This window comes from Rissa tridactyla, chromosome 4 (assembly GCF_028500815.1).
Source record: "Rissa tridactyla isolate bRisTri1 chromosome 4, bRisTri1.patW.cur.20221130, whole genome shotgun sequence".
Lineage (NCBI taxonomy): Eukaryota > Metazoa > Chordata > Aves > Charadriiformes > Laridae > Rissa > Rissa tridactyla.
In genome coordinates this window covers 46831926-46857676 of record NC_071469.1, presented here as the reverse complement: position 1 = coordinate 46857676, position 25751 = coordinate 46831926, and the positions used below count along the sequence as shown (strand labels likewise).

Below are 25751 nucleotides of genomic sequence, written 5' to 3'. Positions count from 1 at the left end.
TGGTCAGCTGTCGTGAGCACCAGTGTTCAAGAGATTGTGGTGATCCTGGAAAAAGCAACTGTACTTAAAGACAAGCCAGTAACCCTGTTGCCTCATCCTGATAAAAAAAGTATTTAGAGGTATTGAAAGAAGAGTTGCCATGCAGAAGCCAAGTCAAACTACCAGAGCCACTGAAATTCAACGTCTCCGCCTCAAACCAAACCCAAGGTGGTTCAGTACAGCTATTGTTACTGTAAGGTTAGTTGTGCCGTTCTGCATTAGGTCTATGGTGATAGTCAGCAGGTAAAAATTAACTCGAGGGTTCCAAGCAGAAGGTGTACTGGCTCATCTAAGCGAAATGCTGTGTTGTCTCAATGTCTGTAGCAAGAGTTAAAATCCTGTGTCACATCTTGGATTTAGAGCAGAATTATATTTTTGTTGGCCATAAAGAGAAAATTCCTAGAATACTAGGAGATCGGCTGATGTAAGGATCTTTATGTTCGATATGACAAATGCGGTGATGTTTCAGAATCCTGCAGAATAAAGCATTCCAGTGCTCTGAAAACTGAATCTGCATGTGATTTCACTTTATGTTCCCAGTTGGTGTGTCTGTTAGTTCTTATTTGTACTTGTTACTCTCACAACTGCCCTTTTCTATGCTGCTTACACAGGCCGTCTGCCAATCTAATAATTTCTTTGCTGATAACAATGTATTGTCCTGTTGTCTTCCTAGGATTTCAGAGGGTGTTGATGTGGAAACCACTAACCAAGTCAGCTTAAGGGGTACAAGAAATAAGAAGCAACAGGACAGTGCAGTTATTGCTGAAGAAACAATCAGATTGGCAAAGTTCCTACAAACAGCATTACTTTACTTACAAGAATTCTGTATAGTCTCTCTGCCAACAGCAGAAGTTGAAGAGTGTAGCTCATGTGTGAAATCCAGTTGCCTGAACTCAGATTTCAAGGATGCGTGTAAATCTCGTTCCAAGTCCGTCACAGTGCAGTTAGGGCTGGACAAGACACTCATTCCTAGGCAGGTTTAAGATCCATAGCCATGCTGGGGTGACATATCAGATGATTAAAGTGAGGAACTGACTCCTCTCTTGCACATACTATGTAGGGTCGTGGAATCTGGAACCAAAGGGAACTAAGCCAGGACCTTTCAGTCATTCTGAGAAATTTAAATGGCTGAACTTCTCAATAAAGCAAGGTTGGGCTCAGTCTGGAGGAGCGTTCGTAGGCCTCCAAATCAGCATAAAGATATGGAGAGCGGTAGGGAGTGCAAGATGATCTGAATACAAGGAAAGAGGAAGTCATGGATTTGTGCTCATATGTAAAGTTTGTAACAAAGTGTAGCAAATGTTTTGTATCCTTTTCTTCAACCGTGACTTTTGTTCCATTGGTAAGCTGTGGTGTGCTTACTTTCCCCTACTTCTATTGCAGGAACCCCTCAGTGTGCCCCAGACCAGTTCCTTTGTGGGAATGGGCGTTGCATTGGCCAGAGGAAGTTGTGCAATGGAGCAAATGATTGTGGAGATGGCAGTGATGAGAGCCCACATCAAAACTGCCGTAAGTTCTCCAAGTTCAGTCTTAAACATAAATGGAGGCACTGTGTGATGTGTGGGAGTCTCTGGTGTTGCTGAAGGATATGCGTAAGGAAGAAAGCCTGGGTTGTAATAATGGAAGAGAGTTGAAGACTGAGGAAAATGACCTTGGTGGTTTTGCCAATTACATGCCCGCAGACAAGGAATAATGAGGAGAAGATTATGATCTTGGGTATCAAAGTTTGTCTGCAGAGAGAGTGAATCCTAAATGCATATTATTCTGAGATTCGTTGCCTCCTTTGGTTGTGGCCTGCAGGGGAGAGTTCTGATTGCAAAGAGGCAGCTTCCAGCACAGCCTGTGTCCTCCCCCTCTTGCTCAGCCTGTTCTGAAGGGTGACTGCTCCTTAACAGCTGAGGAGACAAGCACCTGCCTTGTGGTTTCAGCTCAGTTATCTTCACGTGTTCCTTTCACAGGCCCACGAACAGGAGAGGAGAACTGCAATGTCAACAATGGTGGCTGTGCTCAGAAGTGCCAGATGGTACGAGGGATGGTGCAGTGCACCTGCCACACAGGTTACAGGCTCCTGGAAGATGGCCGATCATGCCAAGGTGCGTTTTTGGAGCAGTGGCCTCCTCCCTGCTGCTTTGATGTGCTTGAAGTTGATGGCTATGATAGGGTGCAAATTAGAGCATGAAGGCAGAAGCAAGCTATTGGTGAGATTGCCTGCACTGTTGATGATCTAATGGTAACTTTCTTTCTTTGTCTGTAACATGCAGATGTGAATGAATGTGCTGAGGAAGGCTACTGCAGCCAAGGCTGTACCAACAGTGAAGGAGGCTTCCAGTGCTGGTGTGAGCAAGGCTACGAGCTACGACCTGACAAGCGTAGCTGCAAGGCTCTAGGTAAAGAGGAATTCAACCTTATTCTGCTCTGTGTGTGTGTGTGTTGGTCCAGTTCTCATACAATTTTGTCTCTAATGCTTCACTGGCAGCATTATGCTGTTCACCAAGTCAACAAGTGAGGAAAGGAAGTACCTGGATTTGTATTAGATATGCCCAAGTTGGTGGTGAATGCCTGTGAAAATTTTGTGTGATTTTGACCCCAGACAGATACTTCACTGTTTCTCTTTCCTGCCAGCAGGACAGCCCTTGCCTTCTTTTTCTAGAACCCTGTCATTCCTGGTGACCCCAGACCCTGGGACAAAAACAGCCTCCTGCCTCTGTCTCTGTTCGGGAAGTGTCTAAACCTTTCCAGTCAGTGAGGTTGTATCGCACCTCCTTCTGGTTTGACCCTTGATGTTGGTCATCAGTCTTGAATGCTGTGAGTGGCTGCTCTGTGGACATCTGCTAGTTTTTGAGGGCATTGGTACACTTGTTTAGCTTTATTCCTCAGCTCCTACATTAGAGGAGGAGCTCTGTAGGAATGTAGGAGCTGAGGAATTAGAAATTCTATTTAAAGAATTAAGATTTTGGTAGGAGTTCCCCTCGTGAAATCCATAAAGAATGTTGATACTGATTTTTCTTTTTTTGTTTTTTTCCCTCTTTTTTTTTTCTTTGCAGTGGAAGTACTTGCTGAGTTTATATCTGACTGAGGCAGATTTTAGCTGTCCTGTCTGTCGTAGAAGATGTGGTAGAGCATGTGTGTTTGTATGGCTAGGAGACAGATATAGGAAAAGGAAACTATAGTCCATCTGTCTGGTGGTATGGTTTCGGAGGCTGAGGTGAGGCAGGCTTGGGTGGGACCAGAAATGATCACTTCCTGCTGAGTGAATGTTTTCCAAAAGGTTTAAAACTGCTAATCTTTGAGTTAGGACTGTGTATTGAGGATGCAAAAGCAGCTCTCTGAAATGTTTTGCACTTGGGAGTTGATTTCTTGCTGCCAGCACTGCAAAACTATGTTCTGGGACCTGGTGCAGAAAGAACGGTAGGCGGGACCCTGTCAAAGTACTCTAATGCTGTCTTCCCATATATTCTCAGGGCCAGAGCCAGTGCTGCTCTTTGCCAATCGAATTGATATCCGACAAGTGTTGCCTCATCGCTCAGAGTATACGCTGCTCCTGAACAACCTGGAAAATGCCATTGCCCTTGACTTCCACCACAGCAAGGAGTTGGTGTTCTGGTCTGATGTCACTCTCGATCGCATCATGAGGGCCAATCTGAATGGTAGCAATGTGGAAGAGGTGGTTTCCACAGGGCTGGAGAGCCCAGGTGCGTCACCACAAAAAAGGAAAAAGCCTGTGGACTGGCCATGGTGCGAGAAAAGGTGTGGGTGGGGGGAGAAAAGTGGGTACCCAGCATTCAAAATGGAGTGCATCTCCCTGAGCAAGGGGATGGGTTGGATGGAATGGGTGTGAGATCAGCGTCCCCATGGAGCAAATCTTGCCTGATGGGGGAAGAGACAGGAGGACTGAATTGGGCCTCTTCTGAGGCTGAGTGGGAAAGGGAACTATTTTTCTGAGCAGGTCTTACTCCTCGTTTAACTGTGTGCTTAATTCTCCCCTGGAGATAGGTGGACTTGCTATTGACTGGATCCATGACAAATTATACTGGACAGACTCTGGGACGTCTCGAATTGAAGTAGCAAACTTGGATGGCACTCACAGGAAAGTGCTTTTGTGGCAGAACCTGGAGAAGCCCCGAGCAATTGCCCTACATCCTATGGAGGGGTGAGTGAAAACTTAGGACTCCAGTGAGCCCTCCATGCAAATGCTTCCAGACGAACATGCAAAACCCCATCCTTGGTCACAAAGGCTGCCTCTGGGCTCAAGCCTTCATTTGGTACTGCCAGTTTGGGGAACCTGCCAATGCTGGGGACCTTCAGAGCCTTAATCCTATTCTGGCCCCTTCAGGTTTCACCAGCCTGAAAGTGATGGGTGTTACCTTGTTGGCTGTCACTTCTCCCATGGCTGTGACACAGTCTCGTGCTCAGGATCACAGGACTGATACTGTTTTGCCCTGATAGGGAGTGATGCTGGGTGCAGTGTGTGGGACATGAGTTTTCTAGCCTGTCTTTCCCTGCTTCCTCCAGCACTATCTACTGGACTGACTGGGGCAACACTCCCCGCATTGAGTATTCCAACATGGATGGCTCTAATCGGCGCATCATTGCGGACACACACCTCTTCTGGCCCAATGGACTGACTATTGACTATGCAGGACATCGAATGTACTGGGTGGATGCCAAACATCATGTCATTGAGAGAGCTGACCTCGATGGGCAGAACAGGAAGGCTGTTATTAGCCAAGGTAAGTAACAGGGCAACATAAAAGGAGCACTCTCTGTAGTAAAGACGACAGAGTATAACACAGTGCTACTCTGAGTTTCAGAGCCACTGGCTCCTGCTTTTGTACTTGACTCCTGTTCTTTAACTGTGGGATGAATTCTGCTGCTGCTGAGGGATGGGATTTGCTACACAGTCTTTGGTGGACAGGAGAGAGGAATTGGCTATTATATTAGTGTAAGGGGGATTTGAGTGGGTTGACCGTGGTGAGGCCTAAGGGGCAGTGGAAAGAGCTTTCCCTTGTCTCCCTGCTAGCCTGAGTCCTGTAGGATCTGATTATATCCCTGTATTGGATGTCTGTTACAGGCCTCCCACACCCATTTGCTATCACTGTGTTTGAGGACAGTTTGTACTGGACAGACTGGCACACCAAGAGCATCAACAGCGCAAACAAATTCACAGGCAAGAACCAGGAGATCATCCGCAACAAACTCCACTTCCCTATGGACATCCACACACTGCATCCTCAGCGCCAGCCAGCAGGTAACTGCAGAGAGGGTAGAGACCCATTTTAGCCACTAGAAGACCTGCTGCCACCCACCACCCTGTAAAGCAGGGAGACGGCAAGCCTGAATCCGGTGTATCGACACATCTACCACCTTTGTCCAGAGCTGCGGTAGAACTTGCTCCACCTGGCAGTTCAGTTGAGGTCCCTCAGCCCCAGTAACCTGGTGTTAGGTTGTTACCACAGCTCCCTCTGCTGACACATGGGAGTTGAGGCTTTTCAGTAAGAATTATTTGTGGCTTGTTTATGGGAGAGATGTTTTGGGAGGGGAACAAAAATCATAAGTGGGTGCTAGTAATGACGGACACCTCCCTTATTCCTCTTCAATTGCCATAATCTGCTCTAGAAGTGGATTGAGTTAAATGCTTTATTTTAAAATTGAGCCCTACAAATGGAGTTAGTGCTTTAGTTTATAAGTTTTCTTATTCTAAATTAACTTCTGGTTGGACAAGTTATCTTATCCATGTGGGTTTTAACACCTCAGCTGGTGTTTTTCCACTTTTCTTTACTCTTTGTTTTATGCCTGGTTGTTTTTGTCTTTGGCTAATTGAGCAGGGAGAAACCGTTGTGGGGCCAACAACGGGGGCTGTACTCACCTCTGCCTGCCAAGCAGCAAGGATTACACCTGCGCCTGCCCCACGGGCTTCCGCAAGACCAGCAGCCATGCCTGTGCCCAGAGTAAGTGAGGTGGGACCACAGCCTGCATGCTCAGATGTTCAGTGGGTGGCGGAGGGTTGGCAATGGGAGTAAGCAGCAGCAGCAGTTGCTTCCAAGGAGGTGCAGCTGGATAGACTGAGTTAGTAGTATTAAGGGCCCTGCCAGAGCGTGCTTCATCTTTTTGATGCATTCCCCTGTTCTGCATTCCCGTTGCCCTCACTGGGCTTGATGGGTGAGGATATAAAGAAGCTCCGTCCTTGGGCCCTTATTTCAGGGCTGCTACTGGTGCCATGTTACCTGTCGCAGCTGATTGTTTCCCTAAAGCTCCCATAGGAGCTGGGTCCGTGATGGACAAAAATTTCAGTCCTCTTGATTGCCACAGTTTCTCTTGGTTTGCGACCATGTGGAAGAATTAGGCCAACTGTCTCCTCGATTCACAAGAGATGGCATAGCTATTTGATTTGGAGCGAGGTCTATGCCATTCTTTGAAGAATATGGTTGACTTTGTTCCCTCAGCATAGGTTGCTCTTAGGACACAGCTCCCTACTACTCTGTTCCCCCACTGCCCATCCCCCCAGTGATACTTTGCTGCCAATAAAATCCTGGTCTGTGACCTGACAGTGAGAGATGATGTAAGTGGTTAAGGTTGGATATAGCAGGGAATTGTCTGTGTCTATCACTGTGTTGTTGAACTTAGAGAAATTAAAAGAAGACCTTTCGACCTTTGATCAGGTCTTGACAAGTTCCTGCTTTTTGCCCGAAGGATGGACATCCGTCGGATCAGCTTTGACACAGATGACCTGTCAGATGATGTCATCCCCCTTGCTGATGTTCGCAGCGCTGTGGCTCTAGACTGGGACTCAAAGGATGACTATGTCTACTGGACAGATGTTAGCACCGACTCAATCAGCCGAGCAAAATGGGATGGATCAAGCCAAGAGGTACAGTGTTAACTACCTGTGGAGGTCATCTAGCCAGGAGACTCTTTGAGCATGAGATTTGAAGCCACTGAGATACACTGGCCTTCTAATGAGCTGCAGTTCATGCTGGATTTGTTGTTCACTAATTTGCCTATTTCTCAGAAGAGCTCTGAGATCACACTTCGTACATAAGTTTGGTGTACATTCCTGCTTGTTTGGAAAACCTTGAATTGAGACATGAAGCATGTTGATTTGTAAGCTGTGGTCAACTCCTTTGTTGTAGCCCTAAAATCTTGAAAGGAAGAACTTTTAAATCCTCTGTTACATACTACGTTTGGAACAAGAGCCATGCTCCTTGGGAATGCTTTTTGCACATGCTCTTAGGCTAATGTTGCCATAAATAAGGGGAAGAGAGTTCAAAGTTCGGAATTGCAGTTTGACCAGACCTGAAAAATAGATGTTTCTCCAAACATAAGGCTTATTTGAACTTCTAAGTCCTTAATGCTCTCTCTCATATGGCATTGCTCTGCTTGGGCTTTTGCCTTTTGAAGTTAGCATTATTGGTGAGCAGGTGGTGCATTGGACAAGTGCTTTCCCCCTAAGGTCTAATATCACTAAGGATTTTTTCTTTTTTTTTTTTATTTAGGTTGTAGTGGAGACCAGCCTGGAAAGTCCAGCTGGACTGGCAATTGATTGGGTCACCAACAAGCTATACTGGACTGATGCAGGTACTGGGATCCCCTGCTTTACCTAGGCTTCTGTCTTCCTTATTAGTCATGAAAACTGAAAAACAGCTGGGTAGTTCTGTCTGTCTCATTCCAAATTTGTCTTTCTGTCTAGCAAAAAATGGAGTTTTGCTTCTAACAAAGTGGGAGTTGAGGTGTGGAATCCTTAGTTTAATTCTTTTTGCAGTATCCCCAGTACTAATTCTGTAGAAATTTTTATAGTAGAAGGCAAGCACCGCTGTTGTCTTGCTACAGAGCTTGTGATTCTGTGTGTTTACATATCTTCAAACAGCGTAGTGTTTGGAGGATGTTCCCTGCTGGAGAGTCATAGTTCAGAGAAATGTAAGGAACATGATTCTTTTCTAGCTGTTCCCTTATGCCTACGTAGATACCTTAGGGGCTTTGGAAAGAGCTGATTTACAGGACTCGGCACCAGTGATAGCCACAGAGATGACTTGAGAGATCTAAACAAGGTGACACCTTGAGCCACGTTTCTTAGCTATATTCCAGCTATGGACAGAGATGGACAGAGGAGAAGAATGCATTGTTGTATGGATTTTTTTTTCCTTAGCTCTTGTGATTCCAGAAGTTTTTGATCTTTCTCTCTTCCTCTCTCGTGACTTTTGTAGGAACAGATCGGATAGAGGTCTCCAACACAGACGGGACCATGAGAACTGTTCTAATCTGGGAGAACCTAGACAGACCTAGAGATATCGTGGTGGACCCCATTGGAGGGTGAGAGATTCTTTATTCTGGGATGATATGGCAGTTCTTGCACGTCTAAAGATGTTCAGGTTCTTTGGCTTTGTACAGTTGTCTTTCTCTGTGGTATCATTGTTCAACATCCTGCAAAAGACTGAAATTAGAGACCTGATTTTGGATGCTAGTGGAACGAGATAAGCAGGGATAATTGCCTGTTGTGCTGTGGAGCTTGCAGGAGCTGACTTGTGTTTTCATTTGTTTATCCTGGGGATGAAGTAACTAAAGACTCTCTTGCTTCTCTGCTACACTGCCTGGCCTTAGTGTCAGTGAAGGAGTGCAAGCATTCACTTCTGTCTGGGCTTGTGTTCAGGTTCATGTACTGGACTGACTGGGGAGCCAGCCCAAAAATTGAGCGTGCTGGTATGGATGCCTCAAACCGCTTGGTGATCATTTCCTCCAACCTGACATGGCCTAATGGTTTGGCCATTGACTATGAGTCACAGCGCTTGTACTGGGCAGATGCAGGCATGAAGACCATCGAGTATGCCAGTCTGGATGGAAACAACAGGAAGGTAAGGAAGCCATCCTTGAGGAGGGCATCTAGGAGCCTGAGGTGTAAGTCCTAGAGCACAGAGTGCTGATGGCCCCTGCCTCTCTTTCCAGTTGAAAGTGAAATCTTGAAATCAAGACATGCTGAGCTGCTTTCACTGGGAGAGAAGAGCTCCCTAGTTTACTTGCAAACTGCGTGTGAGGGAACCTCCATTTGAGGGCTGATGTTACCCCATCGCTCTCCTTTTGCTGTGACTGTACATTATGATGCTGAGAGGGGGCAAGGGAAGCCTCTTCCCCTTAGTGACTTCTTAGTAATGTTTTTTGGGGGGGCTGGGGGTAATCTGACCAGGTGCTGATTGGGAGCAATCTGCCTCACCCCTTTGGACTTACTCTTTATGGCGAGAGAATCTACTGGACAGACTGGCAGGCCAAAAGCATCCAGAGCGCAGATAGAAGGACTGGGCAGGCTCGGGAAACGCTGCAGGACAATCTGGAGAATCTTATGGATATTCATGTTTTCCACCGGCACAGGCCACCAGGTACAGAGCTCGCCCGAAGCCACACTGAGCCAAGAGCTTGCTCAGGCTCTAGTATGTGGCACAGCTCTCCTGCAAGGAGCTGACCTGTCTGTCAGCCCTCGATGCCTTAAGTCACTGGGTGGAATATGAGAGCATGAGAGTAATTCTTGGCTTGGTATTTAAGGGCATTCTAGAATACATTTCTATAGCTGTTGCACCCCTTTTTTGTGCCTGTGCTAGTGGCTTATGGATTTCTTATTCTCCTTGCTCTAGTACATACAGCATGTGAAGTTAGCAATGGAGGCTGCAGTCACCTGTGCCTTTTGGCACCTCTTCCAAAAGGTTACAGCTGTACCTGCCCTACTGGGATCAACCTGCAATCTGATGGCAAGACCTGCTCCCCTGGTGAGTCCTCTCTGTAGGAACCTCATTGCAGTTTTGTATCACAGCTACATTTTGCTCCTGCCTTGTTGGAGAATAAAATGCACTTTTATGTGTTCATCTGTTTTACTCCTTGAAAAACCCATTTGATGCCTGTACCTTCAATTTGAGTGGGATTTACTATGAGGAAACTTACCGATAACTGGATTGATGCAGAAGAAATTTTTCTTGAAATTATGTTTGGCAACTATACCAGATGTCACATTTTTCCCCATACTTTTGGGAGGTGGATTCTTTTTTAACTACAAGGTGCTATATTCTTTAATAGCACCTCTTTAATAATCTGTACTCCTCCCATGGACCCTCTTCTTGAGGATTGTGGAAGGCACTCAGCTTCAGGCCATGGTACATTCACTTTTTCTCCTTAGCAGGAGAAAAGTGATTCCTAATTCCTGTTTCCCACACATATTAGCAGAAGTAACTCTTCTATGAGTGCACTCCTTTTCAACTTGAATGTAAACAAGCATTCAATAATGCTCAATAAAGCTTTTGTACCCAGATTCCCATAAGCTGAGATCTGTCTGAGACTCCCCCTTTTCCACTGAAGTGGATGTCACCTCCAGAATATTCAATAAATGATGCCTACAGTTGACTGAACTAGTTCCTTGCTGATATCTGTCCATTTTCAACTCTCTGCAGGAATGACCAGCTTTCTGATCTTTGCCAGAAGGACTGACATCCGGATGGTGTCTCTGGATATTCCCTACTTTGCAGATGTTGTCATCTCAGTCAATGTCACCATGAAGAACACCATTGCAATTGGAGTGGATCCTCGTGAAGGTCTGAACTTCCTATTGTATCCAACTATCTGTTTGAAAGGCAACAAGTGACTTCATATCTAAATGTCTGAGTAAAGACCCAAGTGCAGATCTTAATGTAGGTTGTGAATTTGGGTAGGTTTTTTTTCCTAGTACGTGCTGCAAATATTTCTTTCCAATCAGGAAAGGAATATCCTTATAGGAAAACAGAGAACCCCAAGTAAGAGGAAGAAGCTGCCTGCTATATTGGGTCTGGTTCCTGTGCGCTTTGGATTTAAGAAAGCTTTCCTCCTGCTGAAGCCTTTTACAGCAGGAGAGCTGAGACTGTGGCTGTTCATGTATACTAAATATCTGATGCTGTGCTGGATGTAAACTCACTGTTGTACAGTAAGGTAGATGATCTGATTGCTGTCCTCTGGGACATTTTGAAAAATCAGATGTGGGAGACTCTGCTATTAGCTGATAATGTGTTTTGTGTTCTCTGGCCTTGTGTAAAGGTCAGAGTGCCAGTGCCCCTACATACTTTGGGGAGGACTGGAACAAGATAATTTGTACTGTTTTATCACTCTAGCCTAATAGTCTTGTGCTGCTGTTATTCCTGTGCAGTCAGATCTCTTTTGAATGGTGTAGCTGGTAGTTAGAGACCTGGATCTGTTTTTTAAGATCCTGCTCTTTGGTTGTTGGGGTTTGTTTTGATTTGGTTTTGTTGTGGGCTTTTTTAAAGTTTCTCTTTCTTCTTCCACCCAGGAAAGGTTTACTGGTCAGACAGTACGCTGCGTAAAATCAGCCGGGCTGCCCTAGATGGCTCACAATTTGAAGACATCATCACTACAGGTAAGAAATATTTTGACCTGGGAGCCTCTTGCCTCCATGCAGCATGAAAAAGAGAGATTCTCTGACACCCTGGTAGAATAATCTTTAAATTTTCAGTGGAAGGGCAAGCAAAGCCTAAAGCAGCTGCCTGATGAGGTGCACAATGGGAATACCATAAGTTCCTGACTAAGCTGGGAGAACGAGCAGTGACCAGTACACCTTTCTGTTTTCTCAGGTCTGTTGACTACAGATGGGCTGGCTGTGGATGCTATTGGCAGGAAGATATATTGGACAGATACAGGAACAAACCGAATTGAAGTGGGCAACCTTGATGGCTCCATGAGGAAAGTCTTGGTCTGGCAGAACCTGGACAGCCCTCGAGCAATAGCTTTATACCATGAGATGGGGTTAGTGTTGTCAAGAGGCTGTCTAGGGGTTAGAACAGGACTTTTGACCTGTTTCCGTAATACTTGCTTGCTTTTCCCCAGGTATATGTACTGGACAGACTGGGGTGAGAATGCCAAGCTGGAACGCTCTGGGATGGATGGCTCTGGACGTACGGTGCTGATCAGCAATAACCTCGGCTGGCCTAATGGACTGGCAGTGGATAAGGCTGGATCACAGTTGCTCTGGGCTGATGCACACACAGAGGTCCGATTCTGTTCCTCAGCATTGTTTGTCATTGGGTTCTTTGGTAGCCTGGAGGCTGTTTCGAAGTTTTTGAGCAAGCTATCAAAATAGCAAGGGGAACATAAGCTTTTCTGAGAGTATGGACTATGGGGAGGGTGGACTTGAATAACATCACTTGCTTAGGCTCTGTTTTCCACTTGATATAGTAATTGCTAGCAAGAGGATTAGTGTTTTGAGTGTGGCGCTGATGTTTACTTCTTTCTTCAGCGTATCGAGGCTGCAGATCTCAATGGTGCTAACCGCCGCACCCTGCTGTCCCCAGTGCAACATCCTTATGGCCTCACTTTGCTGGACTCTTATATCTACTGGACTGACTGGCAAACTCGCAGCATTCACAGGGCTGATAAGGACACTGGTGCCAATGTCATCTTGGTGAGGGCAAACCTGCCTGGCCTCATGGACATTCAAGCTGTTGATAGGGCACGGCCCCTGGGTGAGTTGCTAGGCTGCTACCAAATCAGCAGGGCTCTGTGGTGACTAGGGGAGCCCTTCAGAGATGTCACAGAAAAGAGTCGTTTGGTGTGAAGCATGAGTGATAGAGTAACTTCTCAAAACCCATCTTTCTTTACTTCTTCCCTCTTATTTACGTATTTTTTGCACTTCTCCTTGTTTACCCAGCTCCATAGGTCTGGTGTTTGTTTATTACTGCATGGCTTTTGACCCCTTTCATCCCATTTCCTTCACTGGATTACACTGACAACCTCATTCTCACACACGAGAGCTACTTTCTTAGGAGGACTGAATGAGTCATGCCCTATTAAGCTTCACCAGAGTCTACTGGCATTGGACAGTTCCCCTTTTTTAACTCCAAAAGGCATTAATTCCTCTTAAGCCAGTTGCTGAAACTTTATTTCAAGTTCTAGTCACTTTTTTCCCAACCATTACAGGCTTCATCTTCCTGTCTGCCACTTTGTTATACAAAATCTCTGCTTCTTTAGTTGCTCTTAATATATCATGCTCTCCAACTATTCTTTGCCAGAGTCAGATTCCTCATGTTACTCTTTGGGTATCCTATGTTACCCTGTCTTTCCTCTTTGCTCTTCAGTGGGAGTTGTTGATTTGTGCTGTGGCTTCATTCTGGTGAAATTTCCCTAATATGTACTTCTACAGAAAAATCTGTGCTGCTTCTCCTGTGGATACTAACATCAGAACATCAGTCTTGACAGCATAACTTCACAATATAACTTAAAGCTAACCAAAACTCTAGCCGTCATATCCCTGTTGTCTTCTTCTCACTCCCTGCACCTGTCTTCTGGGTTTATCCCCTCCTAGTAAATGTATGCTGTTTTGGTTTTTTTTTTTTTCAATTAAAAAAAAAAAGGATATGACCCTAATATGTCAGGCACTTTCAGCAGGCTTCTCTGATGCTTTTGTTTACTTGCCACTGTGTGCAGCTAAGTTGAAACAGAAGCTTCTTTGTCAGCCTGGCCGCTGGTGCATTGTCACGCTGCTTCCCCACTGGGTTGGATCTTTCTGTCAGCATTACCATTTGCAGCAATAATAAAGCTAAACTGCAGTTATGTGAATCTATCAGCATTTGGCTGTTCCTTTTTCCATGGGAAAACTATGATTAGCAAGGAATGCAGGTCAAGACTTTGCTCCTAATGCACCTCCTTCTTCTGTGCCTTCCTGTTCTCCTTGCCCAACCATGCCCATACCCACCCTGAATCTTGGAGGGGCGGAAGGCAGTCTCTGGATGAAGGGCTGTAGATTCCCAGCAAGGCTGGGACGATCAGGATGAATTCAGCTGCTAGCAAGTTGTGCATTTATGTAGCCTTTAAAATAAAGCTTTGGTCTGTGGGACCACACCGATCCTTAAACTATGCTTTTCATATTTCTAAAGGCTTCAATAAATGTGGAGTTCGTAATGGTGGCTGCTCTCACCTTTGCTTGCCTCACCCCACTGGCTTCTCCTGTGCCTGCCCCACTGGCATCCAGCTGAAGAGAGATGAGCAGACATGTGACTCTTCTCCAGAGACCTACCTACTTTTCTCTAGCCGTGCTTCCATCCGTCGTATCTCACTGGACACCAGTGACCACACAGATGTGCACATACCTGTCCCTGAGCTGAACAACGTAATTTCTCTGGACTATGATAGTGTGGATGGCAAGATTTACTACACAGATGTATTTCTTGATGTCATCAGGTGGGTGCCAGTCATCTGCTTGGCCAGTGCCCAGGTCACCCAGCTGCTTGTGCTGGTTGTGCCACAGTGAGCTGTGGAGTGTGCCAATAAGTTGGGGAGACTGAGATGCTAGCAATACACCGCTACTTACCTTGTCTTTGGTTCACAGCATCATGTCTATCGCTGAAGTAAATGCTGAAAGTGCGTTTAACGTTTAACCTGCTGGAGACTATGGGGGAAAAAGGTATTAGGGAGGTAGCAGTATGAAGTGGCCCTGTGGCTGATGGGGATCACACATAGAGGTGTGAAGGCTTTCCGGGAGCTACCCGTTCCTCACTGCCATTTGTCATTGATTTTCATCCAGGCGGTCTGATCTGAATGGCAGCAACATGGAAACTGTTATTGGTCAGGGTCTGAAGACTACAGATGGCCTGGCGGTGGACTGGGTTGCCAGGAACCTTTACTGGACAGACACAGGACGCAATACCATAGAAGTAGCTAGACTGGATGGAAGCTCCAGAAAAGTTCTGATCAATAACAGCCTGGATGAGCCCCGAGCCATTGCTGTCTTTCCCAAGAAGGGGTAGGTATGGGGTATTGATGCGGCAGGGAGAAGGGCTGCGCAGAGGGAGACTGGAAGAGGAGGTTGTAGGAGGAAGAAGAGATGTGCTGTGTGAATCTGCTGGTACTAGCAAGAGGCTGACTCTGAGTGACAGATATAATGAGGCAGACAGTGAATTTGAAAATTGGGCAGGTGGCTGAGAGAAGAAAGCTACACACCACATGATCTTTCTTGAACCTGAAGAATCTGGCATTTTAGTTCAAAACTAAAACTTTCATTAGGCTAAATGGAATGTTCTTTTCTTCTTATGCTTGCTTTTTATCTGTTCAGGTACCTCTTCTGGACAGATTGGGGTCACATTGCTAAAATTGAACGAGCAAACTTGGATGGCTCTGAACGTAAAATCCTGATTAACACTGACCTAGGATGGCCCAATGGATTGACTTTGGATTATGACACCAGGAGGTCAGTGAAAGGTTTTCTTACACTTGCATAGGGTTAAGGGTTGTAATGAATTTTTTTTAGTCGTCTTGGCTTGGTTTATTGGAGTAGTGTTGTGGGTTTGGGTGTGGATTGTTTTTGGTTTTCTTTGTCTGATCCACCTTGGCTAGCAAAGGTCTAGAAAGTAAAGAGAGATTGTATAGATGGAAACTCACCTCTTTCCCTGTTTCTCCAGGATTTACTGGGTGGATGCACATCTTGATCGTATAGAGAGTTGTGATCTCAATGGGAAGCTACGGCAAGTGTTGGTCAGCCAGGTGTCGCATCCCTTTGCTCTGACACAGGTAAGAATTTTCTGCTGCCACCATTCTACCTGATGTGTTGATGTGTTTGGACAGTGGAGCTTGGCGACAGGGAATTGTTATAGTCTGGGGGAACCAGGATGGCTGAAGATATAGTACTTAACTCTTCTGTGGAGCTAAAAAAGGAAGTTTGTCTGAATTCCTGTAGGGTGCAGACAGTCATTTTCTTTATAAGAGGGGAGGGGGTTGAAAAGGCCTTTGTTTGGAGCCTTCTGCCACTGGGATGTGTTTTTTATGGGTATCCTGTGTCTATGTGGCTAAACATGCTAATGGCTGTGATTTTCCTTTGCTGTCTCCCTGAGCAGCAGGATAGATGGATATACTGGACTGACTGGCAAACCAAATCTATCCAGAGAGTGGACAAATACTCTGGGCGGAACAAAGAGACAGTCCTAGCCAATGTTGAGGGACTGATGGATATCATTGTCGTTTCCCCTCAGAGACAGACAGGTAAAGAGGAGGACCTTGATTCAGGCAAATGCTAATTTTAGATAAAAAGAACTCTGGAACCACTGTGCTACTGTAGATGTCAAGCAAGATTGGCATCCTTTCTTACACTCAAACTGTTAGTGCATCTTCCCTGGCCACATTCCTTGTCTACCTGTGACATTTCAGTTAAGTACATCTTAAGCACGTTCTGTTACAGCTTTGATTAGCAAATGTCACTTTCTGTGTTGTTCATCAGACATTGTGTTAAAACAGAAGAATGTGAGCTTTTTGTTCTTTAATCTGGGCAGCTGTGTTGATTGGGCTCCCATCTAATGATTTCCAGTGCCTTCCTTTCAAGACTGCCCTAATCCTACCACTGTCTGACTATTGTCATCACTTTCTTAGCAGTCAAATGAAGAGGATGTGCCAGAGCGTAGTAATTTGCTGGATTTGTAGGAAGTATCTCTGGCTGAGCAGGAAAAAAGGTTGTTGCTCTGAGCTCCTACCTGGTCATCTGCAGCATATTTAGAGACTTGTTTGTTCCTTCCAGGTACTAATGCTTGCGGAGTGAACAATGGAGGCTGCACTCACCTCTGCTTTGCCAGGGCTTCTGACTTCATCTGCGCATGCCCGGATGAACCAGATGGGCGGCCCTGTTCTACTAGTGAGTTTACTGATGAGCGTCACTTGGGTAGTAGCTTTCATAAGTGAGCCACTGCTTATGCTTATTGCAGTGGCAGTGGCAACCAGAGCATCTGAAGCTCTCCAGTGTATAAAAACTTATGCAGAGTCATATACTGGAAGGTGGCTGTGAGCAGTAGAGCCTTCTTCTGTCTTTCCTGCTGACAGACTGGGTTTGAGATGGGAAAGCTACTCATATAGGCCATTTTAGAAACTCTCTATAGCTTACCAGATTTGTTCATCTGTCCCACAAAGTTGGAGTCCTGCTTATTTTTCTCTGTTGTTCTAGTTCCTGGTGTGGTGCCCCCTGGTCCTGAACCCACCAGTGTAAGTGAGAGAAGTCAGACACCACCTGGCAGAGTAGGTACCTCAACAACCAAACCTCTCACATCTCTGGAAGCAGTGGAAGGAAAGTAAGTGCTCTTGTTCTCTTGGAATTGGGGCGTGAAAGTCACAGCTTGTGCAAGGTGCAACATGCAAGCCCCTTCTGGTTATCATCCAAACGCACCTCTTCCTAGCCAAAAGAGGCTATTCCAGCTCCAGACTTCACGTTCATAATGGGGAAAACCATTTTGACAAAGAATGCATAACTCTGTTGAGCTGGCAAGAAAGAGGTGCAGAGATCTTTCTGTCTGTTCTATTGAAACGTTTGTTTAGTCTGACTGTGCTGAAGTGTTAAAGTCCTCCCGAGACCATGTCATTCATTTGGTTGATTTTTGAACTCTTAATTTTGAGAACTTATTTCTGAAAGGAGGAGAGAGGAGGCTGTTGCTTTAGTTCACTGAAACATCTGAGACCTGACCCAGACATCTGAGGAAGTGAAGTGGTTCTGCCCTGGCCACAAAGGGGTAGCTTGTTAGGGGCAGAACAGAACCTTTGCAGCTCTAACATTTAAGTTACAATGCAGGTAGTTAAGGGACTTTTTTCTGCTAATTCCCTACAGCCTGCTATTCCTACTGCCCAGCAAAAAAGTATGTTGTATAATATATGGCTGGGTTATTTACAAGGCAAAACTTCCACTTTATTGAGTATGATGTATTGAGTAGAAAGTTCTTTGTGCTGACTCCAGGTTCTTCTGATTTTTGCTTCAGCACTGATGCTGAAATTTGTGTTCTGATGGATAGATATATGTATGCACCTGTGTACCTGAGAGGCGAATCTAGAACGACTTGGATATAAAGATATTGCAGACCTATAGTTGATATATACACACACACCCTCCTATATATATGTATATGGTCCTCTCTCCTCTGGATACAGAAGGATACTGAAGAACAGAAAGGAAGGCTCCTGTTGTTGAGCTGGAAATGGAAGGGATATTAGTGCTAGCCTGTCCCATCTTGTCTTTTGATACCCTTGATACTGTTGATACTACTATCAGTAACTAACTGTCCTTGTGTCATTCAGCTGCTCTGACAAAGATGCTAGGCGAGGCTTGTGTACCCATGCCAACGAGGCAGTGTTGGCAACCATGGGTGAGTTTTTTTTTCTTTAACTCTTCTCCACCAGGGTTGTTCCTCCAGATGTGCCCAGGCCTTTCTAGTCCATAATGTTTGAAACTCCAATTTCTGAAACTGAGCAGAGCAAAGCATGTCTGAGGATGAACGTCAGCCATACATGTTCATTAGCTTGTATGGGGACTTTTTCAAATGACACTTTGGTCTTTGGTCTGAAGAATAGTTCTGTTTTCTTTCTTCCTATGCCTCATCCATTGGACTCTTACCATTAATGATACTCTCTTTCACCTTCCCCTTCATGTTTAGTTGAGGATGGCTGACTGGAGTAATTGTTTCCCACTGCAGTAGTAACCTGCAGTAGGGGATCTAACTCATCCTTATTCAACCCCATTACAAAGATCTTGATGTTCCTTGGTTTGCTGGGGCCTGGGTGGGAGGAAGGGTTTGGTTTCATATGAAGCCAAACAAAACTCTCAGCTAAACCTTGATGTGCTGACATTTTGCTTCTGTATGGTGTAAAACCTCTGTATTAGGCGTTACACCGAGGTCAGTATTATTCAGTGGAAATTAAGGAGAGTGCATCAGTTACTGTTGCTGTTCACTTTCAGGAGAAGGACTGCATGTCAGCTACATTATTGGAGGTCTTCTCAGCATCTTGTTTATTTTGCTGCTTATTGCTGCTTTAATTGTATATAGGTAAGTGATCTTTTTTCCCCCTCTCCTGACCAATAGTAAAATCTAGGGTTGTAGGAGAAGGCGGCTCCTGAAGGCACTTCATCTTTCTTTATTGTCATTTACAATCCCTTTGTTCTCCAATGGAAGCAGTGTTTGACAGCTCTCTCCCTCTAGGCATAATAAGTCCAAGTTCACGGACCCTAGCCTGGGGAACCTAACCTACAGTAATCCTTCATATCGGACATCTACCCAGGAGGTGAAGATTGAAGCGATTCCCAAACCAACCATGTACAACCAGTTGTGCTATAAGAAAGAGGTAAGAGCTGCTACTAAGGACGTGGGAGCCCAGATCAAGCCGCTGTTGAGTATTACAGGCCTTAGTATGTGAAAACACTGCAACTTGTCAGCATTTACTTCTAGGACACAGGACAGCTTCAGTGAATTGCTCAGGCTCCTATGGAGATCAACTAGCAGCACCTCTTCCCCAGTGAGCTGTAGTGAATTAGACCTGTCTTTAGCTCTCTGCTTCTTCCCTGCTCCCATAGTGTCTTGTATTTCATTTGCATTGGGTGCTGGCCCTTGAAATACAGGAGTCAAAGGGGATTGTGTTCCCTGGATACAGTCCCAGTTAGTGACTGTTGCACCAAGATTACTTTGGACAGTCAGCAGGGGAACCAGGCAGCCAGAAGGAGTTTGGTGACAAGAGCGTGGCTCCTGGCTGTGCAGGGGTGGGATAGGGAGCATTTTAAAGGCCTGCGGAGGTCTGCCCTGTGTGCCACAGGATGGGAGAGGGTTTGATAGGATATCTTGCAGCACTTAGTTTTTCCTCTGTTTTCTCCTCAGAAGCTTTCTTATCACTCAGATAGCTTCTCATCTTCCCTCTTCTGATTTCCGTCCACATCCTCACGTCAGGTATCACTATTCTATGTGTTTGATCCTGCCTCCCTCACTCAAGCTCTGTTGTGTGGCTCAAGCACTGTCCCATACTAATTGCTCTTTCTTGTTTTTTTTCCTCCCTGCTTTTATGTCCTTAAACCAGCTCTACTGTCTGTCGAGAAAGTATAGGTCATTTTCTATGGCAGATCCTTTAGTCTTGGCTTTGGCTACTCATACTTAGCATGTGAGACTTGAAAAAGATAATTTCTGTAGAAATATTTATGAGATTTTGTTAGATCACTTAGTTCCTCTAGCTGGGATCACAGCAAGACTTACCCAGAGGGGAATGTTCCCAGGCTTTGTTTTTCAAAGGTACTATCCCATAGATTTCCCATACTTTCCTGCCATTTTAGCCTTATTTACTGAGGATATGCCAGGATTATTTATCTGGGAATCTAAATCTTTTCACCTTTTCTCTTAATTCTGCTGCTTCTAGATATACCCAGATGTATATTTTCCCTGCCCCCTTCACTGTCTCCTCAGGGATAGATCAGATGATCTAATGCTCCTTATTTGTCAGTGAGCCAAGTTAGACAGATTTCACTACTTTAATCTCAGTGTGGTCCCTTTAGCCTCTGATCATTTTTGTTGTTCCCCTATAATCTCCCTCCCCTGTATCACTGTGAGACACGGACTCAACAGTGATATTCCAGCTGCGCTTTCCTGAGAGGTGAATCTAGAATGATTCAGATATAAAGATATTGCAGACCTAGAATCGATTCCCTGCCTACTTTTACCATGAAGTCTTCTGGGTCTTCTTGCTTCCCATTTTGTTGGGGTTTTTGTTTTTTCTTACTTTTTATGCTCAGTGTTGTTCTTACTCCCTGCTGTCAGGGAATATATATATAGTTGAATTAGAAGAGCCAACTCATCCTCATTTGCCTTCCATGATTTGAAGGCTCCTGGAGTTTGGAATGAGAGCTCTTGCAGGGAGAATTTTCTGGGGATGGTGAAGAACTGAAGGAAAACTTAGTTTGGTTCTGCCATTGTGACAGTCAAAGCCAGTGACTGTTTACGTGGAGGTAAAGCCTTTTGTCTGCTTCTCTGTCTACGTTCCAGCTCTGCTTTGCTCTTTGCCGTATTTTTCCATAGATGTATTTTTTTTTTTTTCATTCACGTGTCTGCCCCCTAGACTGGTCCTGACCACAGCTACACCAAGGAGAAGATCAAGATTGTGGAGGGGATATGCCTTTTATCCAGTGATGATTCCGAGTGGGATGACCTTAAGCAGATTCGGAGCTCCCGAGGAGGGATCCTCCGTGACCACGTCTGCATGAAGACAGACACGGTCTCTATCCAGGCTAGTTCTGGTTCACTGGATGACACCGAAACTGAGCAGCTGCTACAGGAAGAACAGTCTGAATGCAGCAGTGTTAACACAGCAGCAGCCACACCTGAACGGCGTGGCTCACTCCCAGACACAGGCTGGAAGCACCAACGCAAGCCCTCCACGGAGAGCGAGGTCTAAAGTACACGCGACTTTGGAAATGCTCGTACCCTCCCTAGCCTCTGCTCTGCACAAAAAAGACAGGACTCTGCCTGCTAGGCAAGGAAGGACTCCGAGACCAGCCTCCCTTGCGAGTGGCCCAGAGACTGTGACTGCCTTTCAGCAAGGAGCTTGGGCAGCTGTGCTGTTGTGGTTGGAGAGGGAGGATGGGTGGGTTGGAACCCAGAGACCCTTTGGCTCATTTTCACTGTCTGTGGTTTATTTATATGTTCCCTTTTCCTGGAAGCTGCCACATTAACCTTTGCAGTGACTCCTTTGGCCTGAATCTGGTTCAGATTCTGTGTTCTCTGGCAACCTGCAAGTCCTGTGCCATCCAGCTCATGGTCAATGCCCATGAAGAGAGCGGAGCTGCCTCACTACTAGCTCCTGGTCACAGAAGTTCCCCTAGTCATTCCAGCACTAGCCACACCCTTTGAGGCTTTGTGTTGAGGCGTCTCTGACTTGAGAGAGGTCTTGGAATACATGGGGTATATTTTGGGGCTCAAGGGAACACTAACACAGCACCAGGTCACCTTTTATGGGCATAAAAGAGGGTAACCACAGTTGCCATGACTGGCTTCATGAGAGCATCACTGCTTACTTTCCCATCTGCTAGTAAAAACTTTAAGGAATTCTCAGATTGGAGCACTGTGTCTGTTGCTGGCAGTGGACACTGCTCTTGTTCTCCCGTTTCCTGTTAAGAGATGTTTCTACTCTGGAAAAACAAGAGTCAGCAAATGGTCCTTTCAGAACTGCTCCCTGTGGGGTCAGAGTGCTGTTCTTGAGAAGAGATTGGTATTGTTCTTAGCTCTACAGAGCTAATGGGAGGAAATGGATCTCAGCAAGACCTAAATTCTACTCTTGTCTTTGTATAACTGATATATAAAAAAAAGAAAAAGAAAACTTGCTAAGTCCCCACCAGTCCCAATTCTGCAAGGTCCCAATTCTCTTGGCCTTTAGGATCTTAGATTACTGTAATGAGGGAAAAGAGAGAATTCCTAGGTCAAGTCTTTCCCAGGGGAATGCTCAGTGCTGACAGTTAGGAACTGCTTTACTACTAGGCTGAGCGCATTTGACCTAGAATAGGAGACAATAATCAGGGAGCTGTAAGGGTCATTTAAAATAGTTGTTTATCAGATAGAATTGCACTTTAAGCTCTTCTGTTACCACTAAATAGCTCTCCTTGCAAAGTCATTTTTCCCATCAGCTGCATGAGCTTCAGTTGTTCTCTGGCCTCCAAGGCCTTTACCCTCTGGCGGTGTAATCCTACCCTTGCAGTTACACCCCAGCAGCATCTGGAGCTGGGGCTTGCATGCTCACATGGGCTATTGCCACCTTTTCATATTCTCTTGATTTCTCTTGTCATCTGTCTGTTCAGAGGGGGGAAAAAAGATAGAGGAAACATCTCTTGATGCTTCTTCAAAAATGAGATTTGTATGAACCCCTCAAGTCATATGGATACTATCATGGTAAAATATTGAGTGTTAAGCCAGGTACTTGGAAGCAGAACTTCCCAGTGAAGAATTTCTCACAGCAAACTCTGTAACCTCTTTATCTCCTGGAAGGACATCAAGTACATTCCCACCCATGGCGTAAAGACAGCAAAGTATACACTAGGGGTGTATGGCTTAGAGGTGTGGGGAGCGTGGGGAGGGCATATGGGCATATCTCCTGTGTGGTATTTTTCCAGCAGGTAAAAAAAAAAAAAAAAAAAAAAAAAAAAAAAGGAAATACATCCTACTCTGCTCTAACCTTGTTCATATACTAACGGTTCTGCTACACCTGAAAAACATGACAGTTGCCAGCGGGTTGGCTGTACTTTTTTACAGCAGAGGTAGCTTTGCGGAGAGGGGAAGGCTGCAGGTTTGACCTGGCTAGGTGGCTTGAAACTGTCTATAGCTGCACCATTGGGCTGACTGGTGTATATTCCTGTGGAAAATGAACTGGACCTAAGGCTTGGAAATTTCCCTGTGTCAATGCGGGACTCTTCCCTACTCCCAGAGGGATATTTTTTTAATTAGATTGTTATTTAATTATTTATTTGATTGACTCCAGCCTGGGAAGCATTGTTTTTATTGGGCAGAGGCACTTTTGGATTGAGACGTGGACTCGACTGGGAACTGAGAAAGGAGTGTGTATCGCTGACATGGACCTTGCCTGTCTAAGCTGCCTCATGCAGGGACAACACCAGAGGGATGAAGCATAGGCAGAAGAATCAATTTGAACAGAAACCATGTGTGGGGGCATCAGAGCTGGGAGTGAGTGGGTGCATGAGGGAGGAAGGCTCTGACTTCTAGGAGAGCAGGGTTTCTTTGGGTTTGGGGGAAAGGGAGCCTTGCCCCAGTAGCTTATGTGCACCAAAATCTGGAGGTGGGACAGGGGTGAAGGGAAACATCTACCCAGACCTGTCACTTGAGGTTCAGTCAGCCTGTCAAAATAATCGCTGTCCGAGTCGCAAGTGCAGAATGGAAAGGAAAACCCAGTCAGTCTTTTCGACAACTTCTGGTGCTTTTGATTTCCACCTTGGCAGATACTCTCTACTGCTTCTCAGGAGGGACCCTGCACACTCCAGGCTAAGAACCATTCATAACTGCTCTCTGCTCCCTTCCTCAAATGATTATGGCAAAAAGGAGCAACAAAATGTCCCACAGCCTCTCTTCTACCAGTGAGGTGGGCAGAAATGAGTTTCTTTTTCCTAGAGACAGCCCCAGTGAGAAGACCCTCGTTGCACTTAGGATGTTAAGAATGTAGAAAGGCCACTGGAGGATGATCTCTTGAGCACTGATTTACTATGTAAAAAAGCAAACCTCTCTCCTGTCTGTCCTGAGCTAACGTCAGTGATTTCCGTGTGTTCCTGTGTAATGGTTTTAACGTTACTCACTGGAGACATTGGACTTTCTGGAGTTATTTAACCACTGTGTTCAGTATTTTAGGGGTTGATGATAATTTAATATAAATTTAGCTTTTCTTAACCACTCTGCCTGGCTTTTGGTTGTGAATCATGCATGTTATTTGGACACTCCTTTGAAAGAGGAGCTCCCAGACTTGTTTGCACAGAACCTCAACTTTGCTTAATTTGAGAGGAGCGAGAAGGTAGGAATGGATCTGGGATAATCTGATAGTAACACACACTTCTTCTGCCACTGTGGCCTTGAATTGAGGGCCAAATATCCACACTCATGCACTTTTGCAAATTCCTGCGCACATATAATACCGCTCACCCCCCCGCCCTTGCTTTTTTTCCTTTTTGTTACCATTTCAACAGGGCAACTGCAGAAGAGGATGTTCCTCTTTTTGGAAAGTATTAGGACTGTAGTTGTCTCAAGCCTCTGCCCAGTGGAAAATAAAGCTCTGAAGGAGAGCTAATTTCCTATCTGTAAGGGGTTTTATTCAAAATTCTGTTGCATTTTTTCTATAACGAAGAGTTTAAATGGTGCAAATAATGAATGAAACATTCACTATTAACTGACACTGCACTACTAGTGTTAATCTCGTAGCCCATTCTGATGAAAGAAGTACCAAAAGCATCTAAAACATTTTAGCTTTATTCCTCCTCATTTTACAGTTGAAGCACAGCACAGAAGTGATTTCACTGAGGTCACACACAAATATAAACACCTCACTCTTTACAAATCGATGATGCTTATGCAGTGTGGTGGCATTGTAAGATGCAATTGTGCTGGTGGCCCTCCCCTGTCCCTTGTCTGCTGGTTACCCCTAAGAATTTTTCCTTCGCTTGCTTCAGCGGAGGTGAAGAAACAAAGGAGGGAAAACACAGTTACTTTTTGTTGAACTCACTAATCATATTAAAAATATTAAAGGAGAGCGAGCCCATTACGCTATAACCGGCCATTCCCGACAGCTGAACGCAGACAGCTCGGAGCTGCTTTGCTTGCGGACTGGGACGGGTTCAGCTGCCCCAGGACGCCACCGGGGCCGGGCACTGCGGCCCCGCGGCCGCCCCACACCCTCACCGGGGCCGCGGCGGCCCGAGTCTCCCCGCAGGGGCGGGCGGGCGCAGCGGCCTCCTTCCCCGGCACGCCTCGGTGGCTGCCGAGCAGAGTGCGCAGGCCGCAGGGCCCGGGACAACGGCGCCGCCAGAGGCCGTCCCCGCCGCGGTGCGCTCTCCCCGCGGGCCAGTGGGCCCCGGCGGCCGCCTCCAGAGTGCGCGGAGTACGCGTTGTGTCGCTGCCGGATTCAAACGAACCAATAACGCGAGCGGCTGCGGGCGTGGGTGGGGCCGCTGCCGGCCAACGGGCGCTGAGGACACTGGGAGGTGCGGGCGGTTTTAGTGATTTCAAACACCGCCGAGGAGCGGCCGGACACTCGCCGCGCCCGACCCGCTGGGGCCCAGGTGAGAGTCGCTGTCACTGTCCCTTCTATGGTGGGCTCCCGGCCCTTTTCTCCGCGGCTCCCCGGGCCCGCGGGAGGGTGGAGTAGGCCTTCCCCCGCCGCTGGGCCTCAGCCTCCCCCACCTCACCTGGGGACTGGGCGGCGGCACGGTCCTGAGC

General features: G+C 46.1%; 2 protein-coding genes across 8 annotated transcripts in view; both read left to right on the top strand.

The window, feature by feature from the left end:
* Positions 1–25226, top strand: part of LRP4 (LDL receptor related protein 4) — an 83923-nt gene extending 58697 nt beyond the window's left edge. The window contains exons 9-39 of one of the 3 annotated variants that reach the window (XM_054197948.1): positions 1423–1548; positions 1998–2132; positions 2301–2426; positions 3501–3731; positions 4033–4189; positions 4552–4769; positions 5111–5287; positions 5862–5987; positions 6699–6907; positions 7533–7614; positions 8241–8346; positions 8684–8885; positions 9215–9404; positions 9657–9788; positions 10464–10604; positions 11330–11416; positions 11631–11802; positions 11884–12046; positions 12293–12518; positions 13929–14232; positions 14576–14794; positions 15104–15238; positions 15450–15558; positions 15882–16026; positions 16556–16669; positions 16976–17099; positions 18094–18161; positions 18752–18839; positions 18993–19134; positions 19662–19730; positions 20887–21022. In XM_054197948.1, the coding sequence (XP_054053923.1) occupies positions 1423–1548; positions 1998–2132; positions 2301–2426; positions 3501–3731; positions 4033–4189; positions 4552–4769; positions 5111–5287; positions 5862–5987; positions 6699–6907; positions 7533–7614; positions 8241–8346; positions 8684–8885; positions 9215–9404; positions 9657–9788; positions 10464–10604; positions 11330–11416; positions 11631–11802; positions 11884–12046; positions 12293–12518; positions 13929–14232; positions 14576–14794; positions 15104–15238; positions 15450–15558; positions 15882–16026; positions 16556–16669; positions 16976–17099; positions 18094–18161; positions 18752–18839; positions 18993–19134; positions 19662–19706 (4499 nt within the window). In that variant the 3' untranslated portion in view covers positions 19707–19730; positions 20887–21022. Of the gene's footprint in view, positions 1–1422; positions 1549–1997; positions 2133–2300; positions 2427–3500; positions 3732–4032; positions 4190–4551; positions 4770–5110; positions 5288–5861; positions 5988–6698; positions 6908–7532; positions 7615–8240; positions 8347–8683; positions 8886–9214; positions 9405–9656; positions 9789–10463; positions 10605–11329; positions 11417–11630; positions 11803–11883; positions 12047–12292; positions 12519–13928; positions 14233–14575; positions 14795–15103; positions 15239–15449; positions 15559–15881; positions 16027–16555; positions 16670–16975; positions 17100–18093; positions 18162–18751; positions 18840–18992; positions 19135–19661; positions 19731–20886 lie in introns of all 3 variants that reach the window. The other 2 variants (XM_054197947.1, XM_054197946.1) reach the window with 2 other exon arrangements.
* A 244-nt stretch (positions 25227–25470) lies between these two features.
* The window catches only part of CKAP5 (cytoskeleton associated protein 5), a 54814-nt gene continuing 54533 nt past the window's right edge, over positions 25471–25751 (top strand). For all 5 annotated transcript variants that reach the window (XM_054197942.1, XM_054197939.1, XM_054197943.1 and 2 more), the window contains exon 1: positions 25471–25594. The gene's annotated coding sequence lies outside the window, so the exon portion shown is untranslated. The remainder of the gene's footprint in view (positions 25595–25751) is intronic.